This window comes from Pecten maximus, chromosome 3, assembly GCF_902652985.1.
Source record: "Pecten maximus chromosome 3, xPecMax1.1, whole genome shotgun sequence".
Taxonomy (NCBI): domain Eukaryota; kingdom Metazoa; phylum Mollusca; class Bivalvia; order Pectinida; family Pectinidae; genus Pecten; species Pecten maximus.
Genome location: NC_047017.1, coordinates 947,097 through 964,916, shown reverse-complemented (window position 1 = coordinate 964,916; position 17,820 = coordinate 947,097). Strand labels below are relative to the sequence as shown.

The 17,820-nt window shown below is 38.1% G+C and overlaps 1 protein-coding gene across 1 annotated transcript in view; it reads left to right on the top strand.

Moving 5' to 3' along the window:
- The window catches only part of LOC117322900 (inactive tyrosine-protein kinase 7-like), a 152,205-nt gene extending 135,118 nt beyond the window's left edge, over positions 1 to 17,087 (top strand). The window contains exons 8-17 of the mRNA XM_033877845.1: positions 2,136 to 2,302; positions 5,874 to 6,013; positions 7,907 to 8,054; positions 9,432 to 9,701; positions 9,934 to 10,085; positions 10,479 to 10,599; positions 12,806 to 12,979; positions 14,001 to 14,246; positions 14,633 to 14,865; positions 15,091 to 17,087. Coding sequence (XP_033733736.1) covers positions 2,136 to 2,302; positions 5,874 to 6,013; positions 7,907 to 8,054; positions 9,432 to 9,701; positions 9,934 to 10,085; positions 10,479 to 10,599; positions 12,806 to 12,979; positions 14,001 to 14,246; positions 14,633 to 14,865; positions 15,091 to 15,687 — 2,248 coding nt within the window. The 3' untranslated portion in view covers positions 15,688 to 17,087. The remainder of the gene's footprint in view (positions 1 to 2,135; positions 2,303 to 5,873; positions 6,014 to 7,906; positions 8,055 to 9,431; positions 9,702 to 9,933; positions 10,086 to 10,478; positions 10,600 to 12,805; positions 12,980 to 14,000; positions 14,247 to 14,632; positions 14,866 to 15,090) is intronic.
- The last annotated feature ends 733 nt before the right edge of the window (positions 17,088 to 17,820 follow it).

Below are 17,820 nucleotides of genomic sequence, written 5' to 3'. Positions count from 1 at the left end.
TCTTTGATATGCAAACATGCATAATTTACATGTATGAAGCTATATACAGCTCATTTGCATGAGTTTATAGATTATTTATAGAGATTGGAACACTGCGTCAATGTCTTGTGTATTCATTTATTTATTTATTTATTTTCACATTGGTGTCTCAACATCTTTATCAACAGATATATAGGAAAGACTTTTTTCCCCCTTTTTTAACTTTTGTTTTTTACATGGAAAAAGTGTTATGCTTAAGGATGAATTGTTCATTTGCTTTTGATATCGTCACATGTACACTTGACACAATATATGCATCAGTAATATATGTTATCTGGAGGAAGTCTGAGTCAGAGATGTTATCTGGGGGTAGTCTGAGTCAGAGGTGTTATTTGGTGGTAGTCTGAGTGAGAGGTGTTATCTGGTGGTAGTCTGAGTGTGAGGTGTTATCTGGTGGTAGTCTGAGTGAGAGATGTTATCTGGTGGTAGTCTGAGTCACAGAGGTGTTATCTGGTGGTAGTCTGAGTCAGAGATGTTATCTGGTGGTAGTCTGAGTGAGAGGTGTTATCTGGTGGTAGTCTGAGTGAGAGGTGTTATCTGGGGGTAGTCTGAGTCAGAGAGGTGTTATCTGGCGGTAGTCTGAGTCAGAGATGTGTTATCTGGTGGTAGTCTGAGTGAGAGGTGTTATCTGGTGGTAGTCTGAGTGAGAGGTGTTATCTGGGGGTAGTCTGAGTGAGAGGTGTTATCTGGTGGTAGTCTGAGTGAGAGGTGTTATCTGGGGGTAGTCTGAGTGAGAGGTGTTATCTGGTGGTAGTCTGAGTGAGAGGTGTTATCTGGTGGTAGTCTGAGTCAGAGAGGTGTTATCTGGTGGTAGTCTGAGTCAGAGAGGTGTTATCTGGTGGTAGTCTGAGTCAGAGAGGTGTTATCTGGTGGTAGTCTGAGTGAGAGGTGTTATCTGGTGGTAGTCTGAGTCAGAGATGTGTTATCTGGTGGTAGTCTGAGTCAGAGAGGTGTTATCTGGTGGTAGTCTGAGTCAGAGGTGTGTTATCTGGGGATAGTCTGAGTGAGAGGTGTTATCTGGTGGTAGTCTGAGTGAGAGGTGTTATCTGGTGGTAGTCTGAGTGAGAGGTGTTATCTGGTGGTAGTCTGAGTGAGAGGTGTTATCTGGTGGTAGTCTGAGTGAGAGGTGTTATCTGGTGGTAGTCTGAGTGAGAGGTGTTATGTTTCTATATCAATTAGAAGACAAAGAAAGACAAACACATCTGGTGGGTAATATTTGTAAGAAATGTATGATCAGCAAGGATGCTAAAAATTTGCTGCCATTTTTATCAAAGGAGATGTTTCCAAGTCGTATGTATGATGTATGAGAACATGTTATGTTGATAGTGACCGGTACTCACTTAACTTTATTTGATACAAATGTGACTACTTTGACTTGGGTTGGAGTAAGAATTTGTAAGGAGCAGTTAACCCTTAGCCTCCTTCTCTTGGTCACATATTCTCAATGGATATAGTATTCCTAATTACACTTATTTCCTATCAGAATGTTCAAAGACATACCAAAAAATGTTCACAGGTCAAGGTCACCTAAGGTCAAATGTTATTGCTTCATGCATACCATATTGGTATATATATTGTCACTTGTTGTGGCTATTACATTTAGTTAGATAACAGTTACACAATTGAAATTCTAATTTGAAAAAAAACCAACACTTGATCAGAGAAGTTATTGAACCATTTCTGGGTTTATGAAGAACGATTCTGACAATAATCAACTTATCTACAGTCTTCCAAATATCATGCCATTCCTTTAAGTATTATTGTTCAAAAGTTTTGGATAAAGCCCATCAAATGTGATCTATATCCTCGGACCAATATTGTTGCTGCAATTTAAGCGAGTTTTTTTGCGAGGGTTCGATGGCAATCTCGCAAATATAATTGGAAAGTTTTGAAGTTGAAGCAGGTGTGTAACCAGATAAGTGTGTGATGTAATTTGAGGATTTTAGGGGGATTTTCACAACGTTGGCACAATGTCAAGAACATAAACAGATACATTTTATCTAGATACTTCTTGGGACAAATCTTCAACATTAATCTCAACTTGTCATAAAATTAAGTCCATTTGCCAATTTGATGCATTTTATTTGCTTTTGCAGATGGTATGATCGTAACGATTTGTTGATTGGGAATTCCGGTCAGATTCATGTGGAAGGAGACAACCTGGTCTTTGAAAACCCACAAGAAATGGATTCCGGAAACTACACGTGTGTTATTACAAACATTGCTGGAGAAAAACGTCAAAATGTTTGGATCATCGTCTCAGGTGAGGAAATATGTGACAATCTATCAACTGATCAACAAATATTAATAATGTGTCTCACCAGAATGTGCCAAAATACACACGGGTCAAATAGCATATTGTCTTATTTCTGTTCTAACGATGTTTTGAACAATCTGCCTTGATTAGATGACCTAACAGGTTAAAGTTTGAAAGAATTTTGTAGTTCTGGATATGGTATATCACATGACATGGCCAGCTGGTGTTACCAGCCATTTAACACCACTTAGCGGAATCACTTAGTCAAAGGAGGAAAACTTGGCCAAACGAGGAAAGAAAAAAGGAACATAGTCATGCTATAGACAAATTACACATCAGGAGGCAAACTTTCAAGTTTTTTTTCCCAAATACCTACTTCCCTTTCCACCCCCATTCAATATAGCTAGCCTCTGCTCTTAGTCCATTCTAATTAGAATCCTTCTAAGATGATAATGATATGGAATGGGCCATTTCTGACTTTCATTTGAGGCCATTCACAGTAAGCTGTTAGCAGTATAAGACATTGGGTTTCTATAGCCAGTAGGACAGATATATACTGTCATCTGCTACATAGATGGTTATACCTACTGTGCTGCACGGAACCTTAAATTTCTGACATGTTTCTGTAAAATTAGTAACAGAAGGAGATAAGTAGAAGCACTCCTCTTTCTTCAGTTCTTTGTCAACTTTATTTGTTGTGTAATTGTGGGGAAAGGACCAAAATTAGCAGAACACTTTAATGTTGAAGTACGTCCAACTTATGTTTGTCATAAAACTGGTATTTTATGTGCATTTTTACTTCCAATTTCATTTATTTTTTTTCAAAATCTAAATAAAACATGAAACAAATTATTCTGTTTCATACCAAATGTTGAAAATAATATTTAATCATTTAATTAAAAAAAAAAAGATAATAATTTGAAATTAGAAAGCAGTCGTCATGACAACAGATGAAAGAACTTTGGTGAATTGGATATGGCTGGTAGGACATTTTATATCCTTTATTCTGTGGTCTATGCTAATGTTAAAATCATTTCCACAATGGTTCTGTGTGAAATGGTAAATTTGTAGAGGATTTAGATATAGCATAACCTGCCCAGATCGACTGGCTTCTCCACACGCTATACAACTGTGATTTGGCACGCTGATATCATATGCTGTAGAACATTTCATTTTTAAGAAGCTTTATATGCAGTTCATTTGAATTTGGCATATTAGCCTGGAAATGGTACATGTAATTTTGTCTGATGTGTTAAAGTGGAATTATGTCTGAAGGGATGTAATATACACCATATGTATAACCAAATACTACCCAGCATTTATTGTACATTATGGATAGACAAGATATATTGGCAAGAAATCCTGCAGAGATTTTTCTTGTTACCTTCAAGCAATGTTTAAACCTGCATTTTGTTATAATTACAATAGAATTTTCTGTACCATCAGTCTTTACCTTGGTAACTCTGTGTTACACACTGTACCTTGGTAACTCTGTGTTACACACTGTACCTTGGTAACTGGGTGTTACACATTGTACCTTGGTAACTGGGTGTTACATTCTGTACCTTGGTAACTGGGTGTTACACACTGTACCTTGGTAACTCGGTGTTACACACTATACCTTGGTAACTCAGTGTTACATTCTGTACCTTGGTAACTCAGTGTTACACACTATACCTTGGTAACTCGGTGTTACACACGATACCTTGGTAACTCGGTGTTACACAGGTACCTTGGTAACTCAGTGTTACATCTGTACCTTGGTAACTCGGTGTTACACACTGTACCTTGGTAACTCGGGTGTTACACACTGTACCTTGGTAACTCGTGTTACACACTGTGACCTGGTAACTGGGTGTTACACACTGTACCTTGGTAACTGGGTGTTACACACTGTACCTTGGTAACTGGGTGTTACACACTGTACCTTGGTAACTGCGGTGTACACACTGTACCTTGGTAACTGGGTGTTACACACTGTACCTTGGTAACTGGTGTTACACACTGTACCTTGGTAACTCGGTGTTACACACTGTACCTTGGTAAACTGGGTGTTACACACTGTACCTTGGTAACTCGGTGTTACACACTGTACCTTGGTAACTGGGTGTTACACACTGTACCTTGGTAACTCGGTGTTACACACTGTACCTTGGTAACTCGGTGTTACACACTGTACCTTGGTAACTCGGTGTTACACACTGTACCTTGGTAACTCGGTGTTACACACTGTACCTTGGTAACTCGGTGTTACACACTGTACCTTGGTAACTCGGTGTTACACACCGTACCTTGGTAACTCGGTGTTACACACTGTACCTTGGTAACTCGGTGTTACACACTGTACCTTGGTAACTCGGTGTTACACACTGTACCTTGGTAACTCGGTGTTACACACTGTACCTTGGTAACTCGGTGTTACACACTGTACCTTGGTAACTGGGTGTTACACACTGTACCTTGGTAACTCGGTGTTACACACTGTACCTTGGTAACTCGGTGTTACACACTGTACCTTGGTAACTCGGTGTTACACACTGTACCTTGGTAACTCGGTGTTACACACTGTACCTTGGTAACTCGGTGTTACACACTGTACCTTGGTAACTCGGTGTTACACACTGTACCTTGGTAACTGGGTGTTACACACTGTACCTTGGTAACTGGGTGTTACACACTGTACCTTGGTAACTGGGTGTTACACACTGTACCTTGGTAACTGGGTGTTACACACTGTACCTTGGTAACTGGGTGTTACACACTGTACCTTGGTAACTCGGTGTTACACACTGTACCTTGGTAACTCGGTGTTACACACCGTACCTTGGTAACTCGGTGTTACACACCGTACCTTGGTAACTCGGTGTTACACTCCGTACCTTGGTAACTCGGTGTTACACACCGTACCTTGGTAACTCGGTGTTACACTCTGTACCTTGGTAACTCGGTGTTACACACCGTACCTTGGTAACTCGGTGTTACACACCGTACCTTGGTAACTCGGTGTTACACACTGTACCTTGGTAACTCGGTGTTACACACTGTACCTTGGTAACTGGGTGTTACACACTGTACCTTGGTAACTCGGTGTTACACACTGTACCTTGGTAACTCGGTGTTACACACTGTACCTTGGTAACTCGGTGTAACGCACTGTACCTTGGTAACTGGGTTTTACACACTGTACCTTGGTAACTCGGTGTTACACACTGTACTTTGGTAACTGGGTGTTACACACTGTACCTTGGTAACTCAGTGTTACACACTGTACCTTGGTAACTGGGTGTTACACACTGTACTTTGGTAACTCAGTGTTACACACCGTACCTTGGTAACTGGGTGTTACACACTGTACCTTGGTAACTCGGTGTAACACACTGTACCTTGGTAACTGGGTGTTACACACTGTACCTTGGTAACTCGGTGTAACACACCGTACCTTGGTAACTGGGTGTTACACACTGTACCTTGGTAACTGGCTGTTACACACAGTACCTTGGTAACTCGGTGTAACACACCGTACCTAGGGAGCTACTGATACCAGGTTTGTTAATTCCTTATGTTTTCTGTTTTGCAGTCCCCCCTATCATCCGAAGGCCACCGCAACCTCAGGAAGTGGAGGAGGATGGTATGGTGACATTCAACTGTCAGGTGACTGGAACCCGCCCCCCTGTTACCACGGTTATATGGGATAAGGATGGCGAATATGTGAAATCGGTAAGATTGACAAATATTTTGATAATGCTTTCTTTGAATATTGCAAATAGGTGTGCTTTCATTTGAAAAATCTTCAGATATAGTTGTATATTCTGTATTATGTATTTCCTGTCAGAGCTGATTCAGTCATGTTTCAGCTGCTGGGTCCCACAACACACCAAAAACATTGTGGGTACAATATATATCTTGTACCTCATTCACACAGACAGAGGATACAGTATCTATAAGACACAGTTGTAGACTACAATGAGTTTACACAGTATGTGTTGTTTGATAATTTGGTTCATCAATATTACAGACAGAAAATTCAACAGAAGACAGATGTCCTTATGGATGAATAGAGACCCTATCAGTGTTGATCAATGATTAGGAGTTCATTGGAAATTTTGTCATTTCTATATTTATAATTACCACAATTGAATGCAACATTTTCGTCCATAATGCTCAAAGATGTGCAATAGCCATTTCTACACAGTTTTCCTATTGTACACACACCATGCAGACATTGTGTGTATGTTGTACCATTTAGGTGTAGTAGATTAACTAATCGTACCTGTACTTAACTATAGTGTTAACTATCATTTAGATGTAGAGGAGCTGATTATTCTCATACGAATTTAACATTGCAACATACCTTTGTTGAGTGTTTGTATAATTTTTTATTATCATATGTTTGTGGCATGTTTATTTACCTGACAAAGTTAAAAAAAATATGACACTACTCATTTCCTTTATATTGAAAGTGACAGAAATTGTGATTTGATTGTCCAGGTGTGACAGTTTTTGACTTTCACTTGACAGCGATATGTAATTATTCAAAATTAATGGATTGAGGTATTGTGTTGGGTTCAATGAGAAATGGATATTGTGAGTGTAGTTTGTGCACCCTGCCAGTGTAAATATGTTTATACACCTGTTCGGTACAAAACCTCGTTTATGACAGGTAAATTGTAGATCCAGATCATACATCTGTCGTGAAGTTATTAAGGGAGAGGAAAAGGTGTGATACAGAAGTCATCTACAGGGCCTGCTTTTTGAATATCTGAAGAATTAAAATGGTTCTAACCCAGCAGGATTTTTGGTTGATAGGGGGAAAAGTTCATAAAACAGCTATGTGATACAATTCTCTTGATTCAGCAAGTAGAATAAGCATCACAATGCATTCCTAACTAAACAATAAAAATCCAATACTTACAATGTAACCTTGTCTGGTGGTCATTGAAGGACAACAAAGGAAGAGATATGGCTCCCTATACGTGATGCTCTCCCCAAACATGATATTCTCCCCATACATGATGCTATGATGCTCCCCCCATACATGATGCTAAGATGCTCCCCCCATGCGTAATATTCTCCCCATACGTAATATTCTCCCCATACATGATATTCTCCCCATACATGACATTCTCCCCATACGTGATATTCTCCCCATACATGATATTCTCCCCATACATGATATTCTCCCCATACGTGATATTCTCCCCAAACATGATGCTATGATGCTCCCCCCATGCGTAATATTCTCCCCAAACATGACATTCTCCCCATAAGTGACATTCTCCCCATAAGTGACATTCTCCCCATGCGTAATATTCTCCCCATACGTGATATTCTCCCCATACGTAATATTCTCCCCATACATGATATTCTCCCCATACATGATATTCTCCCCATATGTGATATTCTCCCCAAACATGATGCTATGATGGGACTTCTACACTAAAAGTTAATATTAGCACTGTCAAATCTCAGAGGAATGAAAAGCTGAACTTAAGTATTTCTGGATAGCATTAAAAATGATCTTAAAATAATAGCCGTCAATGTACCTTTGTGAACCAGTTTTGTGGTGGGATTATTTGCATGTCAAAAATTTCTTTCATCCTCTCATTGTAGGGATCGAGTCGTCATCGAATGGATCTAAACAGAGGAATACTGACCATCACTAATGTCCAGATGCAAGATGCCGGAGCATACGCTTGTGTGGCAAATACCACTGGACAGGACCTCGTATTCTCCGACAGGGCTTACCTCCGTGTCAGAAGTAAGTATACACATTTAGGGCCTACCTCCGTGTCACAAGTAAGTATACACATTTAGGGCTTACCTCCGTGTCAGAAGTAAGTATACACATTTAGGGCCTACCTCTGTGTCAGAAGTAAGTATACACATTTAGGGCCAACCTTCGTGTCAGATGCAAGTATACACATTTAGGGCCTACCTCCGTGTCAGAGGTAAGTATACACATTTAGGGCCAACCTCCGTGTCAGAGGTAAGTATACACATTTAGGGCCTACCTCTGTGTCAGAAGTAAGTATACACATTTAGGGCCAACCTTCGTGTCAGATGCATGTATACACATTTAGGGCCTACCTCCGTGTCAGAGGTAAGTATACACATTTAGGGCCAACCTCCGTGTCAGAGGTAAGTATACACATTTAGGGCCTACCTCCGTGTCAGAGGTAAGTATACACATTTAGGGCCAACCTCTGTGTCAGAAGTAAGTATACACATTAAGGGCCTACCTCCGTGTCAGAGGTAAGTATACACATTTAGGGCCAACCTTCGTGTCAAATGCAAGTATACACATTTAGGGCCTACCTCCGTGTCACAAGTAAGTATACACATTTAGGGCCAACCTCCGTGTCACAAGTAAGTATACACATTTAGGGCCTACCTCTGTGTCAGAAGTAAGTATACACATTTAGGGCCTACCTCCGTGTCAGAGGTAAGTATACACATTTAGGGCCAACCTCTGTGTCAGAAGTAAGTATACACATTAAGGGCCTACCTCCGTGTCAGAGGTAAGTATACACATTTAGGGCCAACCTTCGTGTCAAATGCAAGTATACACATTTAGGGCCTACCTCCGTGTCACAAGTAAGTATACACATTTAGGGCCAACCTCCGTGTCACAAGTAAGTATACACATTTAGGGCCTACCTCTGTGTCAGAAGTAAGTATACACATTTAGGGCCAACCTTCGTGTCAGAGGTAAGTATACACGTTTAGGGCCAACCTCCGTGTCAGAGGTAAGTATACACGTTTAGGGCCAACCTCCGTGTCAGAGGTAAGTATACACATTTAGGGCCTACCTCCGTGTCAGAAGTAAGTATACACATTTAGGACCTTCCTCTGCGCCAGCATAAAGCATAGATATCAAGGGCATACTTAAGCCTACTTGAGAACTTCTTGTAATTTGCATGTTGGAGATTTTGCATCAACATTTTGGCCTTCAAAGAAAGATCCAAGCTTTTTCAGCGTTTTCAGGTGATATTTAGGGTTCATAGATTACATGAGTTTTGTAATGTTGCTCAATATATATGTGTTTCATTTATGTGATTATTTTACAAGAAAAGAAGTAAATGAATATGTCAATCTTCTTTCCAACAATGTCTGATTGTATTACTTGTGTCGACAGAGAGGTTGAAGTTTGATCCCCTTCCTGAAAATACCTACATTGAGCTTCTCGACCAGGATGCTAGCGTACCGTGTTTTGCTGAGGGAGATGGACAGGTCCGTATCAAATGGTTTAAGGACGGGCGCATTAATATTGCCCCACATGTCGCAAATGTGGAGGGTACACTCCACTTCTACAAGGTACAGCGGTCAGACTCTGGTCTGTATACCTGTCAAGCCTACAACGACAAGCAGGGAGCCATTGATGTCACAATCAACATTGACGTTGTTGGTATGTAACACTGTTAATAATTACACACCACTCCTCACACACCACTCCTCACAGATAACATTCATTCTGCAGACGTTTCTGAATTAATATAAACCTATTTGGATCAAAATGTATCTTTGTATGTGACCATTAATGAAAAAGTTCAGATGTTTTAAAACACAACATTGTAAAGTATTGCCTTCTATTCTGTCTTAAAGAAAAAATGTTTGGCATAATAACATTACACTTGCAGAACGTCCACGATTCCAAGTGCAGCCTAAGAATGTGACAGTGTTTGAAGGTCAGCCTGCCATGTTACACTGTGTCGCCAGTGGGGACCCACCTCCCATGATTATCTGGGACAAAAATTACTTCACTGATGACTTCGACAAGTCACGTGTCATTGTAAGTAATCTCTGCCAGCTTCATTTTCACCATCAATCATAAAATTGATAAGGTGGAGAGTTTTTAATCGGGCATAAATTTTAAGATATCTTGATGGAACTTTAAACTTATTTATTACACAGATGCTGGGCAGTGTTCCATAACTGGGTCACTGCAATCTTTAATTCAAGGTCAAAGGTCAATTAAGTGCAAAAGTTTTAATGTACTTCTTCCCTGAGGAAGTTATAAGTTGTACAGATATCTTGATGAAACTTATATGCATGATACAAAAGTTAATCTTTAATATTGTGGATTCTTTTAAATATATGTCTGCCTGTTTCAAATTTTCTCCAATGTTTTGCAATTCCAGAGATATGCTTTCAGATATTTTATCTTTTTTTTTTTTCATTTTAGAAATACAGCAATGGCACTTTATATCTCAGCAAAGTTTATATTCAAGACAAAGGAAAATATGGCTGCACTGCAAACAACACAGCTGGTTCTATCCGCAGGGAGGCTTACTTAAATGTTGCCAGTAAGTATAGTGTCTGCATTCTGTTTGCATGTCTGTGTGTCTCTCCGTCTCTCTCTCTCTCTTTCTTTCTTCATCTTTTTCTCTTACAATAATGATCGTAAGGCTGTTAGTTGTGAGAATTATTTTTAGTGAAATTGCTTAGTAACTGTACAGGCCCACACACTGCCAATTTTGTGGAAAGAGTCAGTTTCATTTCAGATTAACACTCGCTTTTGTTATCAGTTGATAAATTTAGACTTTTAAATTTAATCAGTGATCATGCATGAGGTGTTATAATTTTAGTTTTTGGTACTTTAACCTGTTTTTAGCGGTGGTCATGACACTCATGCAATGCTAGGAAGTCACATCCTGACAGTCTAAGGGGAACCACTCTTGTTCAAACATAGTTAATTGAAATTATCGTAGTGTTGTTTTAAAGATTTTAGTGATGTTTCAGTCCATAACCTGTAGAGTTAATAAACTATATTGTATTTATATTTTTTTTCATAAAATTTAACCTGATATAAAAGTCTCTTGGTCTGCTTGTCTGTCTGGAATGCGTACTCTATATATATCTTAGGGAGCAGAACCATAAATCATTGCAGAAAATTTCTCTTTGATATATGTTTTGAGAGGAGAATTGTAAATATTTGCAGCTTATGACTCTATGAGTTACTATGGCGACATGCGGTGGAATTCTAGTGGTAACTTGCACGTGCAAGAACAAAGGATCGTACTACTGACTCTGTTGTTTTGCCTTGTACAGCTGTGTTCATGGACGTTTTCCCCATAAGGATGCTTTTATCATTCCATGTTCATATATCTTTCTACATATATATATCTAATTATGTTGGACTTAACGTCACTATGGCAACAATGCCAAGAAATGGATAAGTAAAAATTGACTTCTTTGCTGCATGTAAACTCATGGCCACCGTTTTGTCAGCCTTTCATTGTAAGAATGATTCCATCACACTATGTACTGACCCTCTATGATTGATTAATAAAGACATTTTATATACCACTTGACTGGATTTTGTTATGCTTCGTGCTTCTTAGAGCCATGTTATCAACATTTACCTATTCACTTCATCTGTGAACTTTAAAAAAAAAAAATTATTTGCATGATTTTCGTAGTTTTATGAGATATTGATAGTTATCAGTCAAACCTATGCTTTCTGTTTGTAAGACGACCTAGAATTATCTTATAGAATTAGCACAAGATCTTGATATACACTTTTATAGAGAGAGAACATATCATGTGTTACTGCATCAATATACCTGTAAGCTCCATCAATAGGTCGGTTTCTGGTAACCTGTGCTTGAACTTTGACCCTCAGGATCTCTATCAAATTACACTCCTTTAGCTGCTTACTGATTGGATGTTGCAAAGGTCATCAGTGTGACCTTGTGTGGAAGTTTTTGATGCAGTGAACAGTGGTTCTCTAACACTAAAAGAGTTTAAATCACCCAGATAGTTTGGGAAAAGTTGTATGCTGCAATAGTTACATTAGATGGTAGATTACAAGCTTTTGTTTGACATGGATTGAAGAGTTTTTGCATTTAGTCATGACAGTTACTAAAATGTTGAATTTGAAGAAAGCTGAACGAAGAGATAACTTCTGTGTCTGTGAGACAGATTAACATGGTAATTTTTGTATATCAGTAATAATCAACATTTGATAAAGCCAGTTCTGTTGATGTATTCATCATATATCAAGCATATTAAAATACAGTGTACTGGAGATGATTCCTATATTTTCTTAGCTTTGAGCATAAAACTTTGCAGAATGCAATCTTCTTTTGAAAGAAATGAGAGTTGTTTCAATTTGTATTTGTATTTTTTTTTTAAATAATTTTTTTTTTTTTTTTTTACTTAACCTAGGGTTGTTTTTCATGTAGTATATGGCAGAGAATATTAAATCTACAGATGTTTGTGATTGGACTGTTTTGTATAATTGTAATACAAATGTATAAGTGAAATTTCTTTCTTTTGAATTTGAACCCTGCCATAACCCCCACTGAATCATTACTACCTTGCCACTATAAAATGTGTAATATTCTGAAAATATGGTGGTTGATCATTTCTAAAATCTTGATATAGAGTTTAAGTTATTGATTTGTAAGATCAGTTGGTGTTTCATATACAAAGGTATTTGGTACCCCTTCCCTATAATGATGTAATGCTCCCCAGTATAATTGGACTGTTTCCCTGTTTCATCCTCAGCAGCCAACGACTACTCCAAGACTGCGGAACAGGATGATGAGGAAGGCTTCGATATGATGAAGACGATAATCATAGCTGTTTGTAGTGCAGCTGCATACCTGGCGCTTGTGATCGGACTTACAGCTTTCTGCAGCTACCGAATGCTGATGCAGAGGAGGAACCGCAAATCTCTTGGTTAGTGAAGATCACTCTTTTGGAACATTTCTAAACAACACAGCCACTGTATTTCTTATAGATCAAGGTCTTGCAATTGTTAACAGAGTACCATCATAGGTACAAATCTCACCTCACATTGTATTCACACTAGAATTCGGGGGCGAGTTCATCGACTGAAATCTATATTGCCGTATACTGATATTTTAACAAAAATATTTCTTGTAATATCAAAGGTGAAATAGACATAGTCTAAATAAGTTTTGCATTGTAGAAAGCATTGAAATTATCATTATTATGAAACATATTTCAATCTGGTACATAAAAGTTAACCCCTACAGCTACTCTCAAACCAAATATTAGACCCCTAGTATACCTATAAAACCCTCAAACCAAATATTAGACCTCTAGTATACCTATAAAGGAGCGTAACCCTCAAACCAAATATTAGACCCCTAGTATACCTATAAAGGAGTTAAACCCTCAAACCAAATATTAGACCCCTAGTATACATATAAAGGACTTTAACCCTCAAACCAAATATTAGACCCCTAGTATACCTATAAAGGACTTTAACCCTCAAACCAAATATTAGACCCCTAGTATACCTATAAAGGACTTCAACCCTCAAACCAAATATTAGACCCCTAGTATACCTATAAAGGACTTTAACCCTCAAACCAAATATTAGACCCCTAGTATACCTATAAAGGACTTTAACCCTCAAACCAAATATTAGACCCCTAGTATACCTATAAAGGACTTTAACCCTCAAACCAAATATTAGACCCCTAGTATACCTATAAAGGACTTTAACCCTCAAACCAAATATTAGACCCCTAGTATAACTTCACATTTAGAGAGCGTCGCTGACACTGGGATGATAACATAAGCTCCACCTGTCTTTGAGAGGTGAACTGAATGCTTGTAAATAATAGGTTCATATCATGTCCAAACAGTTAATTTTGATACCAGTTTCCCAGTTGGAGAATGTTGGTTTTGCATGCAAATAGTAGAATATCATTAAAATCTTTAATTACAGTCAAGTCTGAGAATGGGGACATCAGCAGGGAGCAACATGAGTTACTGATGAAGGATCGTGACAGTGAGTCGAGGACACCATTCCGCAGCGACAGTGACAACAGGTCTCACGTATCAGGAATGTCCTCTCAGCCGTCCCACTCTTCTCAGTCCCAGTCCCAGTGTCCCTCACATGCCCGCAGTCGCCGTGGTAGCTACGACAGACTACAGTTCCCTCGACAAAACTTACAGACCCTTGGCATGCTTGGTACGTGCTAAGTTTTAAATACCTATAAGTACATAAGATTTTCATAATGTATACTGTCGATAATACATTAGTTTCTTGTGACTGTATACATATTGAGATATATAGGAAAACTTTGCATTATCCTGCCACCAGTAGATGTTTTTTGTTAAGACAAAATCTCCATTTCTTCCCTACTAAATATCCAACATCAAACAAACTATGTCATACTACTACGCCTGTATATGTATCGTCAACTCTTACTTACTTCACTGATTCAGTTGGTATTCCACTCCTTTATCGTCATCAAAGCCGGACATGTGACATACATTTATATTTGGTCATGTATCTTTTTACCAATCTTTAATTTGTGGTTCCTGAAGTGACATTTTACTGTTCCTGTTTTGTAGGAAAAGGTTCATTTGGTGATGTTTTTCTGGCAAAGGCACGAGGCATACGAGACAGTGAACCGGAGACCCTTGTCCTTGTCAAGACACTTCTCATCAAAGATGAACAACTTTACTTTGAATTCAAACAGGAAATGGACATGTTTGCTAAGCTCGATCATCCATACATCGTCAAGTTACTGGGTGTCTGTCGGGAAGTGGAGCCACATTTCATGATCACAGAGTATTGTGATTGGGTAAGTCTGTCCACACAGAGTATTGTGATTAGCTAATTAAAGTCTGTCCACACAGAGTATCGTGATTATGTAAGTTTGTCCACACAAATTTGACATCTAGCATTTAGTTAGTACACATATTTGATTTTGTATTAAAGTTTTGGTGTAAAAATCCTCTTTATGTTAAGTGTAAGATAATTAGAAAAAAATTATATTTGTTTCTTAAATTTTTTTTATGGTTTCCAGGGTGATTTGAAACAGTACTTACTGGCCACACGGAGTGACAATGGTCTTCGGATTAATCGTGTGCCACCTCTCTCTACTGGACAAAAACTCAACATGTGCCACCAGGTGGCACTAGCCCTTGAGCACCTGTCCAATCACAGATTTGTACACAGAGATGTGGCATCACGGAATGTGATGCTCACATCAAATCTGAGTTTGAAGCTCTCCAGCATGTCCATGTGCAGAGATGCCTACGCATCAGAGTATTACAATATTCATCAGAATCTTATTCCTCTCCGATGGCTGCCTCCGGAGGCTGCCTTGGAAAACGACTATTCCACAAAAAGTGATGTGTGGTCTTTTGGAGTTTTCGTGTGGGAAGTGTTTCATCTAGCAGACTTGCCGTATTTAAGTATGTCAAATGAGGAAGTTTTAAAAAGACTACGAGTGAGAGATCTCCAGCTGGATATTTCATCAGATCTCTGTCCAATGGAAATTTCAGACTTGATACGCAAATGTGTGAATGAAAGTCCTCGTGAGAGGCCTCAGTTCAGCGAACTCTGCATATACATCGGTGATATCATAACAGGGGTACAACCAAGCTTGAACAAGAGCTGAGAAAGGTCAAAGGTCACACCAACATACTGCTGTTTCAACATTTTTGGTTCTCTGAGATTTTGTTACTTTCCATCATACAGTGTCGTGCAGTATGTCTGCCAGCTGTATTCTGGAGGGAGATTTGTCTGTCAGCCTTTGTTTAGGAAGACTGTTAAATTGTACCAAAATTTGGACAGAAAGAGATATACGTTGTCTGTCCTTGTACAGCTGGATAAGAGAGTCTGTCTGTTCCGAGATAAACAAGGAAAGTGTTGATGTCCTAGGACATGATGATAAGTGGATGGACAAGCTTGTCTTTAAGACAGGAATATCAAGGACAGACGTGATGAAAAGAATAATAAAAAAAAACAAACAGAAAAAGCAGATTTTGATTGTATCTGTTGAATTATGACGAGCAGTCTGTCTGTCCTTGCATGATTGCAGGACAATCTGTCCATCAGGCAATCATATTACGTCCAAATATTTCATTGTCCGTACCACATACTGAGGTAACCTCAGCGCCTTTAAGAGCTATGATGACAACATGTTACTTTGGCAGTATACACCACACTATAGCATTGGTCTTCTGGTATTCTACAAAGTCCGGATCATCAACAAAGTATTTATCGTCTGATCAACACACGATATCTCTATATCATTGTACAGTATTATTTCCATGGCTGAGTATTATTGACTTTCTGTGATTTTCTCAAAAGAATGCTGTTTTGATTCGGATAAACCGATCATTGATTTCCAAAATTACAGTCATGGTAGTTTAGACTTAAAGGGGAACAAAGATTTCTTAACAAGTAGCATTGTATGTGAACACCCTATTAAATTTGGGTAAGATTTAATCAATGTCTACCCTTATGTAACAGACAAGACTTTATACATTTTCAACTCTTTGTTTCATTCCTGTACCTGGTGAAATGGGAAATATGTTCTAGTGCATGTTATGTATATAACTTTCTGAAGGGATTCTAGCTTTAAATTTTGTAAGATTTCAAACTATCTGCTCTTCACAAATAATTATTTTTCAAGTTGATCAAACTTTAAAAGGCACCATTGACCACAGCTTATAAATTTAATCAATTTGAAAGTCATTTACTCATTGGTCGAGTTAGATGGTGAATCGGCCATACTGTTCACCAAAATCGTACAAAATTTTACGTTTGAATTCCCGACTTTTATGATTTACATTGAAAATGTAAAAATGTAAAGTGTTAGTAGTACTGTTATTTATTACCTGTAGTTTGTTACTGTTGCATTGTCACCATAGTTACTCTAGCTGAAATCCATAGATAGGCTAGAATTTACTTTGTACAGAAACATTCATTTTCTGTGGTAACTGTTCTTCAATATTGCTTCCATGAATTTCAACAGCAGTATAAATTTCAAATTCAGTGCATTTTACTCCACACTCATATCAAATAATGTTTTATAATTTTTTAATAAATCTATGCAAATTTTAATCCGGCTTATGATTTGTTACAAATTGTTTTCCACTTTTGAAAAAATAATCAACAAAAACAAAAATAGTTTATATATATTTTGCATTGCAATGAAAAAATGTTGCCTTACACTAAATTAATGATGCAATTTTGTTGCTATGGATACCACAGAAATGGCTGATGTTGGTTGATTTGTGTGTATAATCACGTGTTCCTGTTGAAGCTTAAAATATGTGAAGTCTGGCGTTCATGTTGAATTATAATTGTCAACACCTTATTTGAGGCCCGTGTGATATATGTATGTAGAGAAACATTGTATAACGATGGATTTAAACGTCCAAAAGTCCCAAGCTTTACCATACAACGCGTGCAATAACTGATGTCTGCTGCACCAGTGTATGGAACATATGTTATAGACAACTTACATTTCGTTGAAACCTTTTGTGCAAACATTTTAATACATGTCTTTAGATACAGTGGAACAATACTCAATGGGTGAAATTTCTGTCAACTTGGTTAATATTTTAGTGTAAAATCTCGTTAAAATAGTCTTGACAACAAGAAGTGGTAGTATCTGTTAGTTAGAATTAAATTCACAGAACCAAATTGTTGACACAAGTTAAACACTGATGATATTTTTAAACTAATTCAATATTTAATTTTTAATGAAATGGTGTGATTTCGACTTTGTCATTTTCATGAA